The sequence below is a fragment of the Emys orbicularis genome, chromosome 3, assembly GCF_028017835.1.
Source record: "Emys orbicularis isolate rEmyOrb1 chromosome 3, rEmyOrb1.hap1, whole genome shotgun sequence".
Lineage (NCBI taxonomy): Eukaryota > Metazoa > Chordata > Testudines > Emydidae > Emys > Emys orbicularis.
The window spans coordinates 172,533,737-172,558,880 of NC_088685.1; the positions used below are offsets into that span (position 1 = coordinate 172,533,737).

The window sequence follows — 25,144 nt, forward strand, 5'->3', positions numbered from 1 at the left end:
GCCTGGGCGGTAGCACATGAGAAAATGACAGGCCAGCCACCTAATTAGTGGAGCCGTGCAGGCGTGGCTCCACTAATTAGGTGCCTGGACCCTGGAGAAGACGCAAATGTAAGGTAAGGTGGTGGCCTGGGGGGGGGGGACGACAGGGGGCATGTGGGAAGGGGCAGTGGAGTGAGAAGAGGGGGCAGGGGGGAATTTGGGACATGCAGGGCCAGAGAGGCGACTTTCCCCAGCTCCAGGGCTGCGGCTGCTGGGGAGAGACACCCCCCTCCTTCCCAGCTTCAGCTCGGTGGCTGCCGCAGTGGGGGAGACCCCCATCCTTCCCAGCCCAGGAGGTGCCACAGCAAGGGAGAGAGGGCACATTCATCGCATTAGAAAGGTAAGACTACTGATATTAAAATATGAATTGTGTGCTTTTATTTGCAGAACAAAAAACAATTATTATTAATGGTTTTTTTAATATAGCGCTTTTATCCAAAGCGCTTTACAACAGTTCGTCAATGGTACAAACAACATTTAGAAAAATCATTAAGTGGTCCGCTGAGACCCTCAGCAATTTTCAAGTGGTCCGTGGAAAAAAAAAGTTTGAGAACCACTGATGTAGAGAACTAGCTCGATTACTTCACTGAAGTAATATTGAGCTGATGTATGGTATCAGAAAATACAAGAGATGCAACTTATCACACTTTGACGTTAATACACTGAGTTTCATTTTTATGTTTATATTTCTATCTGAATGCTTTTTCTGGACTGTGCAGTGCACTGTTTTAACAAGACAACAATCTGAGATTTTTCATGCTTAGATAAGAGATTATTGCATGTTAACTGTACCCAATATCCTGTTGGTAAAGTGCACTGCTAGCCACTAAGAAAATGTGTTAGTACAGCATCTGTCTCCAGCCTCAAACTTTCACAGCAGGATGTTGGATGGGAAGACTGTATCTTGTCTCTTCATGCCTAGTTAAAGATGACCTGCAAACGAAAGAAATTGGGCTTCTGCCTTTTTGCTTCTTTTTCAATGTATAAAGGCCGCCTGAAAAATATTTTTTCCCCTACTTGTTTCCTACTTTATTTCACGTCTGTTTCGGCTAGAAGACCAGGAAGAAGAGTTAGTGTCTTGTGATGTGTAATTTATACATTAAGAGATGGGATTTTTAGTCAGACTGCTTAGAACACCAGTGGGCTTTAAAAAAAAAAAAAAAAAAAAAAAAAAGTTAATACCCATTTAACTTCAATGACTAAACTCTGAATCTACTCAATGTAGAGTATATACCACTCACACCCCTTCAATTAAAGAAAGGGCTTACAACAACAACCACCACCACTGTGTGTGTTCCACTGGTCTTCCAACAAAGCCAGAGACTTTACATTCTCAACATTTCAAAGGGGAAAATATATATATATATATATATATATATATATATATATATATATATATATATATATATATATATATATATATATATATATATATATATATATTAGCAATCTCCCTCCCCAGCTACCTTTAAAAAAAAGGGAAAAACAAAGCATTTTCTCAGGTGTTCTTTATACATAAAGCAGAAAAAGGGCACAGGCCCAATTTTTAAGAAATCTGCAGGTCACTTAAGATTTTTAATAGTTATAGGTCATTACTACTTTTCTGTAACATACCTTGTACTGCAAGAAGCTGCTCTTCTGTAGTCCAACGGGCATTGATTTTCTGATTCAACTATTAAAATTAGAGAAATTACACACTAAGGTCATTAAAGCACATTCCAAACACATTGTAAAATATCTGAAAGTCATTATAAAAACATTTTAATGCCTGAATTTCTTTGATAGTTTTCCCTGTTTGCAGTAAGACTCAATTGCAAAGACTCAATTGTCACAGAGTAATAATCATCTTCATGAAGGTAAAAACATTGTTAGTTTACTGTTTAATATTAAATTGTATTATTAGAACATAATTTCTAAATTATTTTGCATTTTCAAGTAATATGCTCACCATTAAAAGAGTAGCTTCAGTAATTGAAAAAAAAAAAAAAAAAAAAAAACCCACCCCAATGCTTGTCACATGTTGGTGAAAGTAGAAACTAATTAGCTGACAGTTTCACCAGAAAAGCTGGTTTGTAATGGCACATGATTCAGCTCCCTAACTTCATGTATAATCATGCTAACCTCACTGCTTCTGTTGTCCCTCTATCCACTCCCACTTACCTCCCATTTAAAAGATTGAGGAAAAGCATATTTTGCTGACTTCCTCCAGAGAACCAACATATTTACCATTGCATGAATTTCAGTGTTCCAGTTAAACTGTTGCTGAAACACAAACACTGTTCAGCAGCAAACGACTCAAACTATACATTAATGTATCTTCCCACCAATCCAAGTGCAGTGCCACACATTCTAGCACATTATATTAGTTTACCTCAGGAGGTTTGAATTCTTCAATTCCACCTTCCATTTTTTGTTTCAGTGCACTGTTTACTTGCTTAGCATTTTGAACCTTGGTTTAAAAAAAAAAAAAAAAAAAAAAGTTAATCAGCTCCACAAAGAAATCTGATCACTTCATACAAACATCTCCACTAGGATTGCCACAAGTATGCCTCTTAAATTACAGAAGTAAACATTATGGTTTAATGCTTCTCTACTTTTAACTGCTGCTTCACAGACAAATCATATTTTACCCTGGAGAGTGAATGAGAGAGAGACGACTAAGACAGTGTTCTTTGAAAGGCTGGTTAAAATTTGTCCACCAGGATTATGACAAACCAGGAGGAAGATAAAAGCTAACTTTCACAAAATTACATGTCTATATAGAATAAGAAATATTTAAGGATACTACAAACATCTTTTCATTTGATGCTCTTACATTTTTACTGAGTGAGAGAAATTCTATACATAAGTTGTTTCTCAGAAGGCTAGGTTCTCTCCTTCCCCAACAGAACTCTAAAAAGTGATGAGATATTTCTAGTTACTTTCTTGTCGCAGACTGCTTTTTACTAGTTTTGTTGGCTTCAGGTTATGATCTCCTGATATAGTTCATTTTGGAATTATTTTTGTTTACAAAGGTGTACTTTCTAACTCACACTTGCACATCACTATTAAATTAAAATGTGCTGATGCAATGCACAGATGAACACATATATGAGAAAATGGATTTGCATGGCTGGTTTGACAGCATGCAAGGGCTTGAATGCATGGGAAGGCATTGAGTATGGAGAAACTCTGTTGCACTCAGTCTAGGCAAAGAAAGAGCTGCACCCTTCCAGCATTTTAAACAGAAATACATCTGGATCCATGATTTTTCTAATGTTTTGAGGATTCCCCCATCCTACACACACACACTAAAAAAAGCTATAATATACGATAAATAAACAGATCACATCCACCCCCTATTAGATTTTATTCAGTTTAAAATCAGATAAGATGTTAAAATACAATAAGATTCTATTTCCCTCCAACATAGAAATTAAGAAGCTGTTGGGAGGATTACCCCTTGACAAGAATTAAATGTACATGTGTTTTTAGAAAGAGGTAAATCCCACAAAATTATATCCTCAATAGTGGGCAAGGGTAGCATTAAAACAGAAGAGGCTATTTTCTAACTTCCAGCCTATTATCAGTGTAGAATTAACAAATATAGGAACAATCAATTTAACAAGACACTTGTGTTGAAGCAACTGATACATGATTTCAGAAACCCCATAGAGGGATTAGGACAATGATTCTCAACCAGTGGCCCATTCAGCACATAGCTGTGGCCCATGTGACATCCTCAGGGCCTGACTGATAGTGTGTTTTTTATATCTATATCTAGATCTATATTGTGTGGATGTGGCCCACATAACACAGAGAGCTGCATATGCAGCTCACAATGGTAAATAGGTTGAGAACCACTGGATTAGGAGAATACACACAGTCTCAGGAATTCACAGCAAACAAAACAAGACAGATGACCCAAAGTACCTGGCGCTTCAATGAGATTAGCTCCATGTCCAGCTGTCTAAGAATTGTGTTGGCTGCATTGGGGCTACAGGAAACTGCTACCACATCTTCCTGGGTCAGATACATGCCCTTAGGTGGACGACATTTAGAACGCTGCGAGTGATGGCGATGCTGTAAGCTCTGATACTCTCTTCTACCCAGCCCTATTTTACTGGTCTGAACAGGTTGTTCATTATTGCCCTTAAAAAGTTAGAAGAGGTTGGTGATTAAAGTACACAGCTTTTGAATACCATGCAAGCATATTTTACAAACAGCTTACACAAAAGAGAAAACAAGGCCATTTCTACAGCTACTCAAAAAGGGCATTAAAGCCTTAAGTTAGAGTTATGCTCTCAAGTCAGTTGTTGGATAGGTCTGTCATCAACCTTTAACATATTAACATTTCTTTCAAACTCTACAGAGTATGGTTCCATTACAAAAACTGTATTTTCAATTGGGTTAGAGAAAGGTTAGCATACATACTATGAAAAAGGATGGAGTTTCCTAACCTCCAATGCTTTAAAAAAAAAGTTACAGGTTATAAAATATGCTTTACATAAATCTAGGCTCCTTAGTCTCTATATATTCTACATTAAAAAAATTTAAGGTTGCAAAGTGAAGCACTAGAGCTGGTAAAAAAAAAAAAAAAAAAAACCATCAAAAATACTGTCTTGCTGAAACAGAAATGTTTCACAGGAAGATTTCTCGGTCTAGAATGGACTCTGCTCAAAATATGAGAGAAACAGAAAGAGACACTCTTCCGCCTGGTGGTTAGGGCCCAGGTTCGAGCCCTCTGCTCTGAGAACAGGGTTTTCCATCCCAGATTACTCTGAATGCATTCGAATACAGAAGGAACAAAGTTTGAAACATTTAATTATTTCATGAAATGGAACTGTTTTCTGGACAGCCCTACCAAATGCCAGAATTAAGGTTGCCTGTGCAACCCTAATTCCCCCACCTCCACCCTTTGTATGTATGCATTATGACACAGCCTTTAATAACATGATCACTGGTTTTCCTACAGGACCTCGGCTTCATTCAGTCCACAGGATTTTGTCTCCATTGTTCAGTGTGTGGTTCTAGGCCTTATTTACAGCATACTATCCAAATTTTACTACAAATACCATTAATTTTCTTATAGCTTTTCTAAAGTACTCATATATACAGTTTTTATAATATATATATATATTATATATAAGGTCTTGGATATATATCCTATTCAAGATCTTCACAAACAATTTATCTTCACAAAATTCCTGTGAAATGAGGTAATATCCCCATTTTACAGATTGGGCCTAAAGTAAAAAAAAAAAAAATCCATTAATTTCAGGTGCCAATTTGAGATGCTTAGGACCTGATTTTTTGCCGTATTTTGCATTTTATAGCACTTGAAATATTCTAATACAGCTCCCATTGACTTCATAATGCAGTCAATGCACATCTGCAAATCAGGGTCCAGGGCCTGAAGTCAGAAAATGAGGAACACATGATGAGGGAGCATCTCTGAAAAGTTTGGTTTAAGTGATTTGCTCAGCATCGCATAGGATCTGTGTGGCAGAGGCAGCGATAGAATCAAATTCTCCAGGGCAGCATTCAACTGTCTTAATAATGAAACTATCCTTTCTATTCCTGCAACCCCCCAACTCATGCACTATACACTTTTCAGTTCCTACAATAAATGAGGCAGGGGTCCTACAGACAACAGCCTTCTTTACTACACAACTCTGATTCATCTCCAAAGCAGGTCCATCTGGCACACTGATGGAATGAGACAGAGTTCCTGTGGAAAAAACAGTATGATCATGTAACTGAAGTCTATCAATGCATATGCACAAGAGCGCTGAATTAGATTGCATGGGCAATCCTAATTCTGGCATTTCCTAACTTGTGAGTGCTTGGCTTTTGCAACTTTAATAATGTTCTTTTACATAGTTTGCAATTTCCTAGGTTTTAAAGAAACTGAAAATATAAAAATTCTACCAAAATGATACCCCATGATTCATCAGCAAGGGTGGAACCTTCTGATCCATCACAGAGACTTCTGCCATTTAAGCTAACTGAGTAACTGACCATAGTGATAAGTTGTCATCCTGTATTCCTCCTGGGGGAATTCTGCGCCACTGCACATGCAGAATTTTGCAGAAATTAACATTGAGTGCGCAGAATTTCCTTTCCCCCACAGACATGGGCTGCAGTGCTGCTGGCTGCCACTAGGGGCTGCTGGACCAGCAGAGCCCAGCTCACACACAGAAGACACTGCTGGGGGGAGGGGGAGAGAGGGTTCCCGGCAGCTGCAGTTTCCAGCATGCCCTGAGGCAAGTAGAGGGTGGCATGCAGGAAACTCCATGCAAACCTAGGACTGAGCATCACGCAGTTTCTCCCTCTGGATCCCTGGGCTTGGAGGAGGGGTGTGGGTGTCTGGCCACCCCAGCTAAGCGGGGGGGTGGGGAGGGGTAGAGAGAGAAAGAGCAGAGAAACAGGAACTGGGTTGTTATAGGGGTTTCTTTAACTCTCTACTCCTGGGGGAACTTATGTGCGTGTCTGTATTGTTACAGACATACTTGCTGACAGGTATTTTGAAATAAATTACCAAAATAATTAGGGCTGTCAAGCTATTAAAAACATTGCGATTCATCGTGCAATTAAGAAAATTAATCGCAATTAATTACACGATTAATTGCACTGCTAAACAATAGGATGCCATTTGTTTAAATAGTTTTGGATGTTTTCTACATTTTCAAATATATTGATTTCACTTACAACTCACTTTATATTTATTTTTTATAACAAATATTTGCACTGTAAAATACAAAAGAAATAGTATTTCAATTCACCTAACACAAGTACAGTAATGCAATCTCTTTATCACGAAAGCCGAACTTAAATATGTAGAATTATGTACAAAAATAACTGCACTCAAAAATAAAACGAAGTCCACTCAGTCCTACTTCTTGTTCAGCCAATCATTCAGACAAGTTTGTCTAAATTTGCAGGAGATAATGCTATCCACTTCTTGTTTACAGTATCACCTGAAAGCGAGAACAAGAGTTTGCATAACACTGTTGTAGCCGGAGTCGCAAGATATTTACATGCCAGATGCACTAAAGATTCATATGTCCCTTCATGCTTCAGCAACCATTCCAGAGGAATGTGTTCATGCTGATGACGGGTTCTGCTCAATAATAATCCAAAGCAGTGTGGACCGACGCACGTTCATTTTCATCAACTGAGTCAAAGGCCACCAGCAGAAGGTTGATCATCTTTTTTGCTGGTTCAGGTTCTGTAGTTTCCGCATTGGAGTGTTGCTCTTTTAAGACTTCTAAAAGCATGCTCCACACCTCCTCCCTCTCAGATTTTGGAAGGCACTTCAGATTCTTAAACTTTGACTCGAATGATGTAGCTGTCTTAGAAATCTCACATTAGTACCTTCTTTGCGTTTTGTCAAATCTGCAGTGAAAGTGTTCTTAAAATGAACAACTTGTGCTGGGTCATCATCTGAGACTGCTATAACATGAAATATATGGCAGAATGCGGGTAAAGCAGAGCAGGGGACATACAATTCTCCCCCACGAAGTTTAGTCACAAATTTAATTAATGCATTATTTTTTTTAAATGAGCATCATCAGCATGGAACCATGTCCTTTGGAATGGTGGCCAAAGCATGAAGGGGCATACGAATGTTTAGCCTATCTGGCATGTAAAGACCTTGCAATGATGGCTACAAAAGTGCCATGCCAACACCTGTTCTCACTTTCAGGTGACATTGTAAACAAGAAGTAGGCAGCATTATCTCCCGTAAATGTAAACAAACTTGTTTGTCTTAGTGAATGGCTGAACAAGAAGTAGGACTGAGTGGACTTGTAGGCTCACTGTTTTGTTTTTAGTGCAGTTATGTAACACACACACACAAAAAAAAAAAATCAATTTGTAAGTTGCACTTTCACAATAGAGAGATTGCACTACAGTACTTGTATGAGGTGAATTGAAAAACACCTTCTTTTGTTTGCCATTGTTACAGTGTAAATATTTGTAATAAACAATATAAAGTCAGCAGTCTACTTTGTAAACTGTGTTGTAATTGAAATAAATATATTTGAAAATGGAGAAAACATCCAAAAATATTTAATAAATTTCAATTGGTGTTCTATTGTTTAACAGTGCAATTAAAACTGCAATTAGTCACGATGAATTTTTTTGAGTTAATCGCGTGAGTTAACTATGATTAATCAACAGCCCTAAAAATAATTGAAACTGGCGTGATTATGTAGTGTTGAATTTTTAGTTTTTTGGCACAGAATGCCCCCAGGAGTACCTGTATGTGAGCAAACACTAGAAGGGAATGAGACCCACTGTCAGAAATTTGCTGACATCAGGGGATTGGTAAAATTCAAGAAACTCTGGTTCCATTTTTTTGGGGGGGGAGGGGAGAATGTTCTAGAGGGCACAGACTTTTGCCCCATTCCCCCCCAAGCCTGACCTCTTCACCCATCCCTGGCTCCTTGTCCCAGTCCCATTCTCCTTGTCTACCCGGCCCCAGTTTCTGCTCCTCATCCCAGTCCCATTGCCAGCACCTTCTGGGATCCTTGACTGATCTGTCTCTCCTCCCACATTGGTTCCCAGTCCCAGTTTCCTTCTCTAGGATCCTAGCCAATTTTAGTCCCCTGAATCCCTGGCTCCTTGTCCAAGTCTCTTTGTCCAGCCAGTTCCAATTCTCCCTCCACACACCAGTTCCTTGTTAGATCTCAGTGCCCGCCCCCCCAGCAGCTCCCAGTTCTCATGCTTAGCTAAGCAGTCAGTCAGTCCGTCCCAGTCTTCCCCCTCCAACGTCCAGTCACGTTTCCCATCCCACCCTCCAGTCTTAGTCTCCTTGGACTCCTTGCCCCAATCTATTCCTTTTCCTCCCCAGTGCTACTTTCTCCTTGCTGTCCAAGTGCCACCACGTATACGTGTGTCACTGTGCGCATAGACGAGAGAGTGTGTTTCTCTGTTCTCATTTCCAGTGCCCAGCCCCAGCCAGGAGCAGCCACTACAGGGAAAGTGCCTCTGAGCGCCCACGGTCCTGGGCTGACGCATGCTCAGTCACTCCGTGGGGCTGGTGCACATGCAGTCTGGTCAGCACTAGAAGGTGAGAGAGGCGCTCAAGCACGCTCACTGAGGATACACTCTTTGGCTGTTAGTTCTAGCAAGTCTCTGAGCCTCTGCACAAGTACTCAGTTTAACTTTCCAGTTTTTCAAAGGCTTATAACTTTGCCAAATGTGCATGGAATTTCACTGGGGCAACAAAAAAACATTAACTGCACAGGAGCACGTAGGACCACATTTTTAAAAGGTATTTAGGTGTTGCTGAGCTCAGCATTGCTAGTCTGATTTAAGAGCCTAAATCTCATTTTCAAAAGGGAGTTAGGCATGTAGGAGTCTAAATCTCATCACACTGAGCATAGCAACACCTAAATACTTTTACAAATCTGCGCCTAAAACATTTTTTTAAAAATAAGTTTGCTTTGCCCATGTTAAAAAAAAAAAAATACCCACAATGTATTACTCCCTAGCCTCATTCTCTAGAACAGCTGAATCATTTTGACTGAAAATTTTCCAAAAGCCTAAAGCAAAGACCCGGGTTTTTGTTTTTGCTTTCCTCAGCATGGGCGAGGGGTCACTTGCAGGTTTAAACTAGTGTAAATGGTGGATTCTCTGTAACGTGACGTCCCTCAAATCATGATTTAAAGACTTCAATAACTCAGCCAGTGGTTATGGGTCTATTACAGGGGTGGGTGGGTGAGGTTCTGTGGCCTGCAATATACAGGAGGTGACTGGATAATCATGATGGTCCCTTCTGGCCTGAAAGTCTATGAAAGCATCAGCCGTGCCATCAGCCAACTATAATTATATGCAAAAAAACTAAGTTAAAAGAACCTGGTGCTAAAGTTGCACAGCCAAGCAGTCAAGGAAGTGCAAAAATTAAGGTTTCTTCCTGGCAGCACCTCCTAACTTTTGAGTGCTTGACTCTGCAACCTAATGACTGTTCTTTTAACTTTGTGTTTAATATATACTTACACTTCTCTATGATCTTAGTTACAGATTATTAAATTAATTCCTGAATTGCTCCACAGGTTCTGGGGGTGGGGGAACAAAAAAACCCTCAACCTCTCTCAAATCTGCTTGCCTACTTCATTATTTATAGGACTATCACTGTTCCCTTTCAGTTTTCTGCCATCCCATAGTCATCTGCATACTGTATTTGTTCCTTCTCTTCCTCCCCTCTCCTCTAACTCTAGTATACATTTCTCCCTTAAATTTCTATGGGCTTGTCTTCACTACTGGGGAGATCGACGCTCGATTTAGCGGGTCTAGTGAAGATCCGTTAAATCGACGGCAGCGTGCTCTCCAGTCGACCCCGGTACTCCAGCTCTCCAAGAAGAGTAAGGTAAGTCGATGGGAGAGTGTCTCCCATCAATGCAGCACAGCGAAGACACTGCAGTAAGTTGACCTAGGCTACGACAACTCTAGCTACGTTATTCATGTAGCTAGAGTAGAGTAATTTAGGTTGATTTACCCCAGTAGTGAAGACAAGCCTTATGTTGTGTACCTTCCTCTCTCCACTACAGGATGTTTCATTCTACCTTAGTGGTCTCATGGAAATTTTGTAAGAGATATATGCTTTAGAATAGATCAAAGCCAGAGTTTTTAAAAAAGGATCTACACATCTTTTGATTACTCTACTTTTCATTTTTGAAGCAACAGCCATAGCTTACCTGTAGACTACTCTAAAAATTATGATTTTTGTTTTATAAAATATAGGATTTTTCTACTTGGCTTAATTTTGCTTAGAAAGTCAAGGTATGTAAGAATCAGAAACATCAGACCACAAAATAAATCTTGATTTAGGTCTGACAAACTTCTTAGTCTATCTGGCCAGTTTCTACAAACTTGTTAGTTATTTTTAGACTCTAATTTTATTCTGTATCATATTTAATGGTTCAAATACAGTAATTCATGAAAGCAAATTGGGCAAGTCTTTAAAAGTAGCGTGTCCTCTTTTTGGGGTGCTGAATCCAAAAGAGGACATTAGAGCATTCCCCCATTACGAAGGGATGAACAAGAGCGGCAGAAAGACTCTCTCCGCTGGATTTGTGCCATACCAATTCCAAAAAATGTTGAAGGACACACAAGACAGTGGCAAAACTAAGACTAAGATCCATCTCTTTGGGACTCCCAGACCAATGCCCTGTCTGCTGGACCATTCTATGTTCCAGGTTTCTTTTGGCAGAGATACAAAGTTGTATTAGCAGTGCTATTCCTTTACTGTCTTTGAAAGGACCCTTGCTAATTTGTGATTTTCTCCCCCACACTCAAAAAAAATCTTTTTTTTTTTTAAAAACCAGCAAAATTTTCTAATATTTAGAAATGTTTTCTCTCTCCTGTGGTATGGAAGACCCAAATGTGCTAAGATAACTAAGGAAACTTACTAAATACAAAGGGCTTGGCTACACTTGCGAGTTACAGCGCAATAAAGGAGCCCCGGGCGCACTAGCTCACTTCCCATCCACACTGGCAAGGCACGTAGAGCGCTCTGACTCCGCGGCTACAGCGCTGCTGGTACTCCACCTCGATGACTGGAATAATGTTTGCTGCGCCCCTGCTGGAGCGCCACGGCGCCAGTATGAACAAGGTGTTGCATTACTGCGCTCTGATTGACCTCTGGAAACGTCCCATAATCCTCTTAAATCAAGTGGACACTCTTGTCATTGTTTTGAACTCGCTGTAGGAAAGCGGATATGCCCTTTCAAAGCTTCGTTTCTGACAGCTGGTTGCTTATCTGCTCCGGGACCAAGGAATGCTGCTTGCTTTGAGTGAGTGAGAGAGAGGCGGGGGGGAGGGAGGAGCCACACTTGCATGCTGGGATAGCTATCACAATGCACTGCTCTTTGTGGCATTGCAAGAGCTGCTAATGTGGCCACACCAGTGCGCTTCCAGCTGAGAGTGTAAACACTCGGCAGCATTTTCCCTGCTGCGGTCCCGAAGGCTGGTTTAACTCCTAGCGCTCTACAACTGCAAGTGTAGCCATGCCCAAAGTTGTGTAAATATGTATAGTTTTTTCCTCTAGATTTTCAGTTTTAATAACCTTTAGAGTCTTATTTGCAAGAACAGAAGGTAAAGGGACATCACACTTCTGACTGTAAAGTTTTTAAAGATTAAAGATACTTTTACAGATACCAAAGAATTTCCTTCCCTCTTAAAGGGACAAAGTAAGGTCATATCCACCATAATTTCTACTAGAAAGAAGTATTAAAACAAATTAAAGATATATAGATATAGATATCCTCATTGCTTTGAATGAAGAGGACATGCTATACTTTGAGAAACACCACTTTGTATTTTAATGAACAAAGAAAGTACTTGATATCCAATTACTCAGCATCAGTAAGAAACTAGAAAGAGTATTTGACAGAACAGCCAAACAAGTGTCTCTTATTGATTAGTCGTGACCTATTCTTTGAAATTTCTTCTCACTGGCTGATCAGCAATTTCTTTACTTCTCTCTCAAAAAAGAGGGGTGTTACATATAAGACTGAAATTGTCTCAGCAAATGAAATAGTAAAGGTTAGCTTCATTCAAAAAGCATCAAAAGCTTCTATATTTTAAACATGATATGAGGACTTCACCATGTTGGAAGTTATACTCTTTACAGAAGGCATCATGGAAAAATTACTAACATTCATTGTAATTAGAGTGTTACCTCCTTTTTGGTTTCTTTTTTGGGATCATAATCACTATCGTTTCCATCCATTGGATGTGCTTCTTCCACATCATCATCACTGAGGATAGACAACAGATGAGTAAACTTGGTCCTATTAGCCTGTTGTTCCACTATTTTTGCTGACACTATCTACAATTATACAGTTTACATACATTCTAAATAATGTTATAGTCATACTGTTACAAGACACACACACAGACTGGAGTTATGGTTATTTTGGAATTTCTTTTTAAGATGTAGTACACCCTGGAAGCATTTTTCTTTCATTAAGCTTGTGTATGTTGCCATAATTAAAGTAACAACAGTTGGCAAAAAAAATTCTTCTCTTGGGAAAAAAGCTAAGCAGGAAGACTTGGATACATTTGGATTCAAGTTTATGATGTTTAGGCAATAGCACTTCTGGTGAAATGAAAAGTAAAACACACTCAGGAAGTTCAGTGTGTCTGTAATAACTGGAAAGTCTAACCAGACTGAAAGCAAATGGATTTGATTTTGTAGTCCTTAAGTGACAGGGTCACTAATTATTTTGAATTTATTTAAAAGGCTTGCCTCCTTATGATGATATGTAGTTAGAACCTTTGCCTCTAAAAAACTAAATAGACCTCCATTTTTATGGTAAATACTGTTTTTTAGAATAATAATTGCATGTTAAAATTTATTTTTAAATTGAAGGCTATTTAAAGGTTTAAAAACATAGTACTTTAAACTGCAGAAAGCCAGTAAAACAATATTACTGGACATTTCAGCAATTTGTAGTTGTTTAGTTACCTATTCCTTCCCTCCTAATCCCACCCCCAACCAAAATTTCTAAGTCTTGTTTCATAGGATTTGTTTCACAAGACGATTTGCTAACCAGTCTGCTGTGCAGCTAGCTACTGCATTCGCCACAGAGCTTTTTACTTCCTAGAGCACAAGTAAAATACAGTTTGTCTTTTGAAAGGGCATAAGTCTAAACTAGTGGTACTCTCACCATTAGAAATGGCCTCTTCAGGTTAGAGTTGAAGCACATTGTCAGAAAAATGCTGCCATATCTGTACCTAAACAAAGAACTTCACTCTCGGGCAATTAGCTATTTAAAAGTATTCAACCCACCTGTCACCTTGATTATTTCTATTGGCTAGTTTTCGAGCCTGTCGATCCATCAAGCTTGTCCTAGAGCGAGTTTTTTTCCACGAATAGTAATATTTTACAAGGCTTGCAATAGTCTTGTCTGGAAGCTAGAAGAATTAGTTCAAATATTTAAAAAAAAAAAATTCAAACTATGTAAACTAGTAGCTGAAGCATAAATTACCTTACAATAACCCTTATATGAATGCTTTCTTAATTTTCCATGCATTTAGAGAAAGGAGAAAACACTTTTTTTCCACTTAAAAAGCTATTTCATGCTTTAACCAAAAAAATCTCATGCCACTTTTGTAAATAAATTGAGAGGTTTTACAGCTCTAAAAGACTGAATAATACAGAAGCAAAAACTGAATTTAAGTTTCTTAGACAGAGTTCTTTGGAGTACAACCCCTATCTTTGAATATGTTTATATGGTACTTAGCACAATGGGGCTTTATTCTGATAGGAGCCTTCAGACTAAAAATATTTATATTGAATAATAGTTATAACCAGAAATATTACCTTACCATTTGTTGGATCCTGTGAAAGCTCTTCCCATGGAAACTAAAAGCTTGTTCAAACAGGACTTTATCCTCAACTGTCCATTCATCAGGGAAAGGAGTGAAATTAGGGAGATCCGCAAGGGACTTCTCAATGTTATGTTTATGCCAGAACAACATGCCAAGTGCCTTTGAAAAGAAATAATCCATTTTTGATTTTAGCTGACTTGTTCAAAGCACACTTTAGAAAGTTATATTTAACATAGGGTTTTTTAATGTGACTAAGTATCTGACATCAGAACCCCCACTATCAAAAGAAATTCACACTTAAGCTTCTCTTCTATTGTGCCTATGTAATACAGCTTATAAGATTCTCTCCACAGATACTCTGATCAGTGGGCACTTTTGCATTCCATCCATGCTGCAATACCTGGACCAGTCAGTCAATTCGAGGTCAGTGTGGCAGCATCACCTCTGAATTAGTTAGCATAGAATAGTGGTAGGCTCAAAATCTGACCTACTTTCTCCCTCTACAAACAGATATAGACTATGTAGTTCTTTACAGACCTTCCTGGGCCCATTCAAACAAAAAAGATTTCTGCTGTTCAGTGACCAGAAAGCTTCCCAGCCCTCTACCCTCACCTGCTGCATGTGCACATGCAGTAAAAATATTCATTAGGGAGACAAGGTATTTGCAGTTTTAAAAGGCTGCTAGTGAGTAAATAAAATACAATTGTGAAACTCTGAATACATCCTGAATGTCCTTTTAACAATCCCCCACCTCTCAAATAAAAAACACACACACCAACCAGACTGTCTGGCTTGTGTTGGGCATTTCCATTGTCCATGGCTGTGTATGATACACCATAAAACAGACAATTTTAAATAAATCTCTTTACTGGGTGTAAATAGAGAGTAATCCCTCTGTATTTCTGATAAAGACTCTAGAACAATTGGAGACTTCTCCCCCATCCCCTAAAAAAAAACACCACACACACAAAAAAACCTTCATAGATTTTGCACCAAGGCTTATTCAGGACTTGGGGAATACTCAAACAGAACTGACTAAATTAGTTTCATACACAGTGTATATGATCAATAACAGCTCATCAAGTCTCAGTGCCTTGATTTAATGGATCTACCAGCTTTTCCCCTGACAACATTTTTCCACTGTAAGCACAAACTACCAGCAGTTTGTGTATGCAGACCTTCTCACAAGCACTGTATCTTTTTCCTAAAGAGCACTGGAAAAAACAGTACAAGCTAAACTTTTTTTTTCCTGTACACATTCTAGACACCACAACATTGTCTGCCTCTCCTTCCAACAATACAGACTTAAATAGCCACGTATTGCAATGAGTTCTCATTACTACGGTTTCATTATTATTTGCCCTACTCTTCTTCCCCAAAACAAGGTTATACAACAGGATGTTTTACTGGTACACCAATAACTCAACTTTTGTTTTCTGTTACCCTTACTTTTACTGTATTCATTCACTTGGTAATTTTTAAAATACAAACTTGCTACAGTTCTTAGTCATTAGTGTGAACTAGCAACGTTTACCTATACTGTTTTTCATGGGACAGTGGTTAAATAGTAAAACCAAAACCAAGCTTTAACTACAACCTCCAAACACTGCAAGTTTTGAAACTTTGATAGTGTTTTTCTTGCTTTGAAACATGACAGTTGAATTATTTTTGTATCACCCCATTAGCTGAAATGCCTCTGCAACATGGAGAGCATTGAATCAATGTTAGCATTTAAAAATATTTAAAATTCTTAATTCCAAAATGCACAAGTCCATACCCAAAATTGCTTGCCTAAGAAATCGGTTTTTTTAAGTTACATAAACACACAATTACATGACATGCCCAGTGTACCGAAACATACCAAACCTTTCAAAACTGTGCATTACAAGCTGAGCATGTCATAAAAATAAAGAACTCAATCTTTTGTAGAGAATCCAGACCACAACAGTATGCAGATCCATAAAACTGCAGTGTTTGCTGCCAGGCCTGAAGAGAGATAGCATTAGTTAATGGAAGCCAGATGAAAAAAAGTGAGTTGTGTTATACTCACAGTAAACACCACATTAAAAATCATTCATAGAACTTACCTGTTCCACATTGTATCCATGTTTTTCCTTTGCTATTGCAATATATTCATCCACTGTAAGAAAGCAATGCCAGAATTAATTTCTCTGAAAGTGTTAGTTCTGCTATAAAACTACAAAAAGTTAATCACTTAAATGTAGCAAAGCAGAGGTGCAGTTATCCATAACTGATATCAAAGTTTTGATTATATGTTTCAATCCTTCTTCCCTACCTTTCGTACATTGCTTGTTTTCACAGGGCCTGATCTTGCAAAAGGTTATGCACGTGCTTAACTTTACACACTACAAGCAGTTCCATGGAAGTCGGTGAGGTTTCTTGAAGTGTGTAAAATTGAAGCAGTGCAGAAACTATTTTCCTATGTTTGTACAGTGCCTGTATTGTAGGGACTACAGTAATAAACTGTACATAATGGTATCCACTAAGATACTTATGTCAATTTTAACAATATTTAATTAGTTACCAGAGATTTGTTGATCGAGTGATCTTTCACCGATCTCACCGCTGAGGACTTTCAAAGAGTGGAGAATTGGGACATTTCAAAAGAGAATTGAGAACTTTTATTTTAAACATAGTATATTAAACAGTCAGTTAATCTAAAAAACCCCACCCAGCCACAGCTGCACAATCTCACAGGTCCTTAGTTTTTAATCCCTTGATTATCAGCATTATATTTAGCCATCCATGGAGTCAATTGTCAATAGAAGTGTATATATGAACGTCTGACCATTACCTTACCAACAGTAAATTTGTGACTTAACTGCTATACTCTACTTATGTCTAGCCAAAATGCTTGGACCAAGTATCTGTCACTGACCTTAAATACAGTAACTCCTCACTTAACGTTGTCCCGGTTAACGTTGTATCGTTATTACGTAGCTGATCAATTAGAGAACATGCTTGTTTAAAATTGCGCAATGCTCCCTTATAATGTTGTTTGGCAGCCGCCTGCTTTGTCCACTGCTTGCAGAAAGAGCAGCCCGTTGGAGTTAGCTGGTGGGGGCTTGGAACCAGGGTGGACCGGCAGCGCCCCCATAAGCTCCCCGTGCAACAGCCGCCCAGCAGGCTATCAACTGCAGGGCAGTTCAGCTGTCCTTCCCCCCACTGCCGTGTGCTGCTCTTGCCCTCTGCCTTGGAGCTGCTCCTGGGAGCCTCCTGCTTGCTGTGCAGGCGGGTGGGGAGGGGGGGAAGAGAGAGGAGTGCTAATGTCAGGGTGTCCCCCTCCCCCTGTACCCCATCTCCACAGAGCGGGGGGGGGAACCCCACAGGGCTCAGGACAGACGGCGCTTGCTGGCAGCAGCTGCTGTCTCAACTTGCTGATCTACTTAAAAAAGCAGCGTACTTCAAGTGGGGTCAGCGTACTTAAAGGGGCAATGCGCGTCTCTCTTTCACACACACACACACACACACACACACACACACACACGGTGTGTCTCTCTCTGCCATGCTGTGTCTCCTTCCTCCATTCATGCTGCCTTGTAGAGTGGGAGGCTACATTAACAACAATGTGTTAACACTTGAGGGCTCAGCCGAGTGCTAGTTCCCAGGAAATGCCTTATTGCTAAATGAAATATCCCACCCTCTGACTCCACCACCTCTCTTTTGTCTGGTGAAAACAAATTTCCCTGGAACCTAATCCGCCCAATTTACATCAATTTCCCCATACGAATTAGATTTGCTTAACATCGTTTTGCTTAAAGTATCATTTTTCAGGAACATAACAATATTAAGTGAGGAGTTACTGTATTCTCCATTATTAATTGACCCACCCTCACAACTGAAGAGTAAAGGGACATTCCTTGTAATTGGAAGGTGACAGATTTAAAAAATGATTATAAATTTATATGGATAACAAAAATCTTAATGCGATAGCTGTAAATATTAAAAAGATAAAACCAGAGATTTGGAAAGGATATAAACCCTCAAGCTTTTGGGCTTACGTCAATTTGTTACTATTGTGATTAGGAGGAAACTTTCTCTGGGGTCAGGTTCTCATAACTGCCTAGTGCAAGGTTTCTTCCTCTGAAGCATATACTGCTAGAGGCAAGATACTGGACAAGACTGACCGCTGGTCAGATCCAGTAAGATAATTCCTATATTTTGATTATCTTCTTAGGTGATGAAACAGAATAAGCGCTACTTTTCCAGTAAGAGGGCAACAGGTATCTATGTCTGCATAAGGTCTTCCCCTTGAACTGGTCCCCACTGCATTTCCTCCATGGTAACTCATCTATGCAGACTTCCATAGCAACACATTTTCTCCTGGAATTGTACAATGAGAATTTCTCAAGATTACATCTTTTGCCATACTATTAATATATGTTGTAGAGACCAGTGGTAACAATAGATGCATTTCAAGAGGTCTGAAGGCTTGATTAGACATCAACGCCTTCTTCCCAACCACAGGATGATAGAAACATTCCACCTTTCCTTTCCCAAAATCCCCTGAATGAGAAATAAGTGGGGGGGGGGGGGGGGAAGACACATCATCTTGTTTGTTTCATACACAGTATAACTTTATGCAACTTTCCCACACTGCAAGAGGGATTATGTGCTAAAAATTAGAAGTAGACAGTTCATCAGAAGCAATGAATCAGTTCTAGTTAATAGAGTACAATTTTCTTGGGAGAAGAGGACTTACACTTGGCATCTGGAATACTATGGTATGGAGACCACACAAGCATCCCTCCATTGTCTTTATCAGTATATTTTGTAGCACCTGTAAGAAAAGTTGTCTTTTAGTGTTCATTAATATGACCGAAAGAACAGTGCATTCACAGTTATTTTCCTACACGTATATAAGAAGACTAGCACAACTGAAGTGATCCAACTGCCATTCACAACTGGATATTAGAGATGACTCCAGTTACCAGAATTTGACAATTAAAGCTGCTTGCCAGGGTTGGATTGGATGCAGAGTTTAGGGATCATCATGTTGGGCTAGTTCCTAGTGTAGCTGGAGGCAGTAAGTGTGTTAGTTTCCTTGACACTGACAACGTTACCACAGTCTGATTTGTCATGTGTTCTTGGTTAGGCTTCTTTAAAAGAGGCTAAATTACTTGTTGAACATAGCTGCTCAATGATGCTTGACCCTTAGAGCAAGAGAACAGCTATATTGACTACTATATTCTTACACAGAGTTAATAAAACCATATATGATATAAGCCTTGATTACTACCTTTCTTGCCAAGTCTCTACCCAGCAATAAGAGTAGACACTCCCTGCGTTTATACAGAACCACAGTTTTCCTCAAGGAGCTGTCTTCCTGAGGGAGTCCAGACCCATCCCCACCTTTCTTTACTAGCTACTGGGTTATTTATTTAAGTTACCTATTGGCTCCCCCCACACTCCAAAGATGCCTTCCTTTGTTTTTGCATTATCTCTAGCTAGTAGGAAAATGATCATTTTGGAGGAGAGATGAGTAATGTTTTTTGGATGTGTACTATACTTAGTCAGTTTTCTTCCTTTCGATTTGTAGCGTTTTGTATTTGGTACGGTCTTTGCAGACTAATGCCAGTTACAGATGTTATATCAAAATACAATAAGCAAAAGTTTAATTTTAAAATAATGAAGTTATTTAAAAAGTTAGTTCCTTACAATCACTTTCTACTCTTTGTTTATAAGAAAGAATTCCACTTCGGGTTAATATGAATACAGTAGCACAGGGGTCGGCAACCTTTCAGAAGTGGTGTGCCGAGTCTTCATTTAGTCACTCTAATTTAAGGTTTTGCGTGCCAGTAATACATTTTAACCTTTTTAGAAGGTCTCTTTCTATAAGTCTATAATATATAACTAAACTATTGTTGTATGTAAAGTAAATAAGGTTTTTAAAATGCTTAAGAAGCTTCATTTAAAATTAAATTAAAATGCAGAGCCCCCCAGAGCGGTGGCCAGGACCCGGGCAGTGTGAGTGCCGCCGAAAATCAGCTTGCGTGCCGCCTTCGGCACGCGTGCCATAGGTTGCCTACCCCTGCAGTAGCATCACAATTAGTTATGCAAATATATTAAATGCATCTCCTTCACTTGCAGCACAAGTCAAATTTTTGTCAATTTGAGCCAGCAATAGTAACTCATCTCTTGAATGTAGGATAATTAAAGACAATGAAATAAGAGGACTACCAGAATACATGCTTGTGGAATGTTCAAGTTTAACATGGACATCAAAATCAACTAATGTATGTCCTGGATACCAGCAGCTATTACATATTCAAGTTTAGAAGAAGATTCAAAGCTTGAAGTTATCACACAATTATAAAATGTAGGGCTGGAAGGGACCTTGAGAGGTCATCAAATTCAGCCCCCCACACTGAGGAAGGACTAAGTAAGCCTAGACCATCCCTGACAGGTGTTTGTCCAAAAACCTCTTCTTAAAGACCTCCACTGTCAGGGATTCCACAACCTCCCTTGAAACTCCCTTGTAGTAGTGTTATTTGCACTTCAACATAATCTTTCAAACAAGAGCCTCAAAGCACTATGCAGAGAGCAAAAAGATACAAAAATAGTATTAAAACCAAAAAGTAGTAAATAACGAGATGATGATTTTGTAAGTCTGAGAAACAGAACTCGATTTTTTTTATTATTTTTTTTTATTATAAACAGTGAGCTCTGTGTGTTATCTTGAAGAGCGCTCAGCAGTGGACTAACTTTTCCAAGGGAGAAGTCAATTGAGTCCAAAGCTTAGCACTTCCTATCTTGTACTCAGTGGATTTATTTTTTAAAACCTCACTCTGAAGAAGGAGATAGTTGTAAAGATTGAGACAGAGAAGTTTTCAAAGTATTGTTATTTTAAAAAGCCAAATTGTTTGAAAAAAAGTATCTGAAATGTAAGGTGCTTCAACTTTTTTAACTTAAACCACACTTTTAACCATTTAGGGGAAAAAATAAAGATATCAGAGTCCACCTGGGTTACTTATAAAACAATGCCATATATAGCCAAATATTTTTGTTTGCCAAGCATACATACATAAAAGTCAGCATTTATAGAGTTTATTCTGAACCAAGAAATAAGTCTTGAACAAGCCACCATTCAAGTAATACTGAAAAGGCATGCTAAATTTTAAAAACACTCAATATTTTTCATATTATAAAAGTAATATCTGTTATTTACAGCCAGAAGCTTTGTACTTGGAATGACCATGGAGCGAATAACAATTCCATCATGCCCCATTCCCAAGAGTTGAGCCTAAACCTAAGTAGCTTAACTTTCATGTTGCTATTCCCTCCCCATGTCCTAACAGGATGTCACACTGTTCCCTCCCACAGTAAAGCCCACAGATGGAAGGATGAAACAAACAAGGAATCCTTCCTCTTTACCTTCTCCCACATATTCTACTGCAGGAAGGAGCAACCTAGATCTGATAGGCCATTGCAGTGTGTCCTGTAAGGGACTGATGGGGGCTGGGGGTGGGGGGGGAGAAGAGAAGTTGGGGTTTTAAGGGTTGTATAGGTGGAAGGTTGGAATATTCCATGGGACAAACCCTCAGACCCTTCAGATCCTTTTAAAAATGGGTGATGTTTTTCCATTGCAGAATGGATTTCACATGAAAGGTAACCTTTTCTGGGTAATTTTCATAGGGAGATGTGAATCCCCCCTCCCCCCCATACAAGACCACTCACTCCCTGAATTCAACCAAGCAGAGTTCTCCACAGGATGCAGGAAGGGAGAGGGTGTAGGGAAAGACCATGCTGAAGAGGCGCCTGACCCAACTGCCTTCAGCACAGAAGGGAGAAGTCCACGTGGAGAGGACCCTTTACATGCAATGTAGGGGAATGATGCGTTCCATGGGAACTGGAATGAAAGTACGCTAGCTGAGGAAAAAGGACTCCAGCTCAGAAGACAGCATGGTCTTTGACCAGCCATTCCATTCTGCTTATTGATAAGAGGTAGCGGCAAATAGATGGAAATACTAGGGAATTTAGAGACTAATGAATGTGAAAGGAAATGAGCTATCAGCCAGGGAGGATTAGGCAGAGAACTATGCAGGTCTGAAAAATACTAGAATTCTCAGCGTAAAAGGTTGACCAGTAAAACCTCAATGTAAACTCTTCTGGTAGAGCCTGTATGTTGCACTGTGCATTGTACATCACCATGTACGTCAGTGCTGCTCAACAGTTGATACTTCAAAAATAAGTTTCCATCCAACTGAAGATGGCCTTTAATTCATCAGTTCTCCTATTTGTTGCTGTGCTAAAGTTATTCCACTATAGACTTGGAATGACACCTGTTAGTTTTGAATTAATGTTAATAGCAATTACTTAGGCACACAGGGGGACACACTGAGAAAACGTGATGGGTACAAAACTGAAGACTCTGGATTTGAAGTGAATACTACTCTTAAAAGGATGTGTCAACTTCAAAAATACACCAAAGACAACTAACTGAAAGAGCAGAGAAATTTGTTTCAATTTTACTTTGTGCCTTCAACAGCACTTCGTATGTAGTCAATTTCTCAGCATAGTCAGGTTATTTGGTTTGGGTGGGTCTTTCACTCAGAGACAGGGAGAATGAACATTTTAAAAATAAATAAGCAAGCATCTCTGGAAAAACTGGCAGAGGAACATGGGGGGGGGAAGGTATAATATGTGAGACTAAATACATTTTTAAAAAGCTGAGTAGAACCTGTTCTGAAGAGCTTGTACTGAATATAATGGGGAACATAAGAAGAGCAGTTTTGATACAGGAGAATCTCTGAAACAAGGGCAATTAGGGCCATGAATACTTAGATAGGACCCATAAAAAGGCCTTAAAAAATAGGCAATATCTTAAAGTCCACAGGGGGCTCTTCTGGACACACCTGTGAAAGCTCCAAAAATAAATGGATCAAGTTCAGGTTGTAAGCCTTGCTGAACTCCAAATAAATCAAAATCTATCAGATTTAGCAGAAAAGCCAGACAGAGGACCATCCTTCTCCCTCCCTTCTAAATACAACCAAAACCTTTCTCTGCTGCCCATCTCCTCTCCTTTCTTCCTTGAAATACATTCAATTGACTCATGAACCACACAATGACCCATTTTCCAACACAGCAATTTCTTTATCCTCTCTTCCTGGAGGAACCCAAGGGCCCATGAGATTTAGAAAAGAAACCAGCTTCATGATATTGACACTTCTATGGTGTCAGTGGGATATCAGTAAAAATAGGGGCTTGTTTGATATGGGGTTGAGGGGGTGTAGGACAAGGACAAAGAGACTTCAGTTTTAGAAGACGTAGGAAACAGAATGAGTAGTTCCAGTGACAAACCAGCAGGAGATGACAAAATCTGGTTCAGTTGGGCAGAAGAAAATCAAAAAGGTTTATTTTGGTAATTGGCTAATTTCAGAATTTAGGCCAGTTATATTGTCAGAACTGTTTCTCCCATCCAATACGTTTCTCTTATTCCTATTAAAGAGGTATTCTTGTGTAACTTAGGTGTTAAAGTGACAACTACATTATGTCTCTCCAGCTGTTCTATTTAATGATTATATACATGTAGTTTTCTTTGGTCACACAATAGATTATTTCAACATTAAGGATGTGAACATTTTTAAAAAAAAAAAAGTTGTCTGACACATTGACCTCCCCTCATGCTGCTCTACTCTCAACCAGAATCCCCTTTTCATGTTCTACAATGGCATGACAGCATCAGTACTAACTCTGAATTTTATGACAACTACTTAAGATCCAATGGAGTCCATCCAATTATAATACTTAACATCTAGTTTACCATTATCGGAGTGACACAACTATAACAATTAACATATTTTGTCATTTAATATAGCTACTCGCTCAACAGAAATAATTTGCAACAATGTAATATTTTTTAAAATTTGATCAAATGAAGCTGAGGATTCGCTGCTCACACATGCATTCAAAATCCATTTGTTTTGTAGGTACAACTATCAGAGGCCAAAACTGGGCGTTAGACTTTATAGGCAGTTTTAATCAGCCACTGATTTTTCTCACTGTTTTAATAGAATGATTGGTTTCAGAGTAGCAGCCGTGTTAGTCTGTAGCCCACGAAAGCTTATGCTCTAATAAATTTGTTAGTCTCTAAGGTGCCACAAGTACTCCTGTTATTTTAATAGAATGAAATTTTAAATATCAATTTGATGGCTACCTACATAAAAATCTAATGGAGTGCACCTAATTAGAACAACATTTAACACCTCAGTATACTCTTCATAAGAGGTATCTTAATGCCAAGACCAAAGACATCAGGAGAGACATTTAGCTTTAAAGCTGCAGTGTTATATTTAAAACTAGATATACATTTAACTTTAACAGGCATTACAAAACGTATGTCATCTTATTTGCTATTAACAAAAATGTTGATTTTTCTCTTTTTAAAAACAATGATCACTCCACAGCACGCACAGCTTTGTTACAGCATGATGTCTGGCTTTCAAACTAATGATGCCTCATAAACCTGATCAGAAAGGAGAACAATTGTTCAGATAGATTTACAAGGCAACATCTCTTTCGTTAACACACAGCCTCACTAACGCGGTAGACGTTTATTCTTACAATTCATGGGAGCAGTCATTCCAAGTTTAACTTTAATTTTGTAGTACTAGTATCAAGACGACAATGCAGGAGACATTTTAGAAAGATTTCCATTACTAGTTCAGAAATAGTGAGAATTACAGTTCTTCTAGTTACAAAAATTTTCTGTAAGCGGATATAAATCTTTAAGTTCCTTCCTCTAGAACTTATGCATAAGAGG

General features: G+C 38.9%; 1 protein-coding gene across 8 annotated transcripts in view; it reads right to left on the reverse strand.

The window, feature by feature from the left end:
* RCOR3 (REST corepressor 3) overlaps positions 1–25,144 on the reverse strand; it is a 34,231-nt gene that overhangs the window by 6,725 nt on the left and 2,362 nt on the right. For 4 of the 8 annotated variants that reach the window (XM_065402198.1, XM_065402200.1, XM_065402199.1 and 1 more), the window contains exons 3-10: positions 19,085–19,162; positions 16,449–16,501; positions 14,359–14,520; positions 13,820–13,944; positions 12,707–12,785; positions 3,952–4,170; positions 2,411–2,488; positions 1,654–1,711 (exon numbers count right to left, since the gene is read on the reverse strand). In XM_065402198.1, the coding sequence (XP_065258270.1) occupies positions 1,654–1,711; positions 2,411–2,488; positions 3,952–4,170; positions 12,707–12,785; positions 13,820–13,944; positions 14,359–14,520; positions 16,449–16,501; positions 19,085–19,162 (852 nt within the window). Of the gene's footprint in view, positions 1–171; positions 973–1,653; positions 1,712–2,410; positions 2,489–3,951; positions 4,171–12,706; positions 12,786–13,819; positions 13,945–14,358; positions 14,521–16,222; positions 16,290–16,448; positions 16,502–19,084; positions 19,163–25,144 lie in introns of those variants that run through there. The other 4 variants (XR_010561316.1, XM_065402204.1, XM_065402201.1 and 1 more) reach the window with 4 other exon arrangements.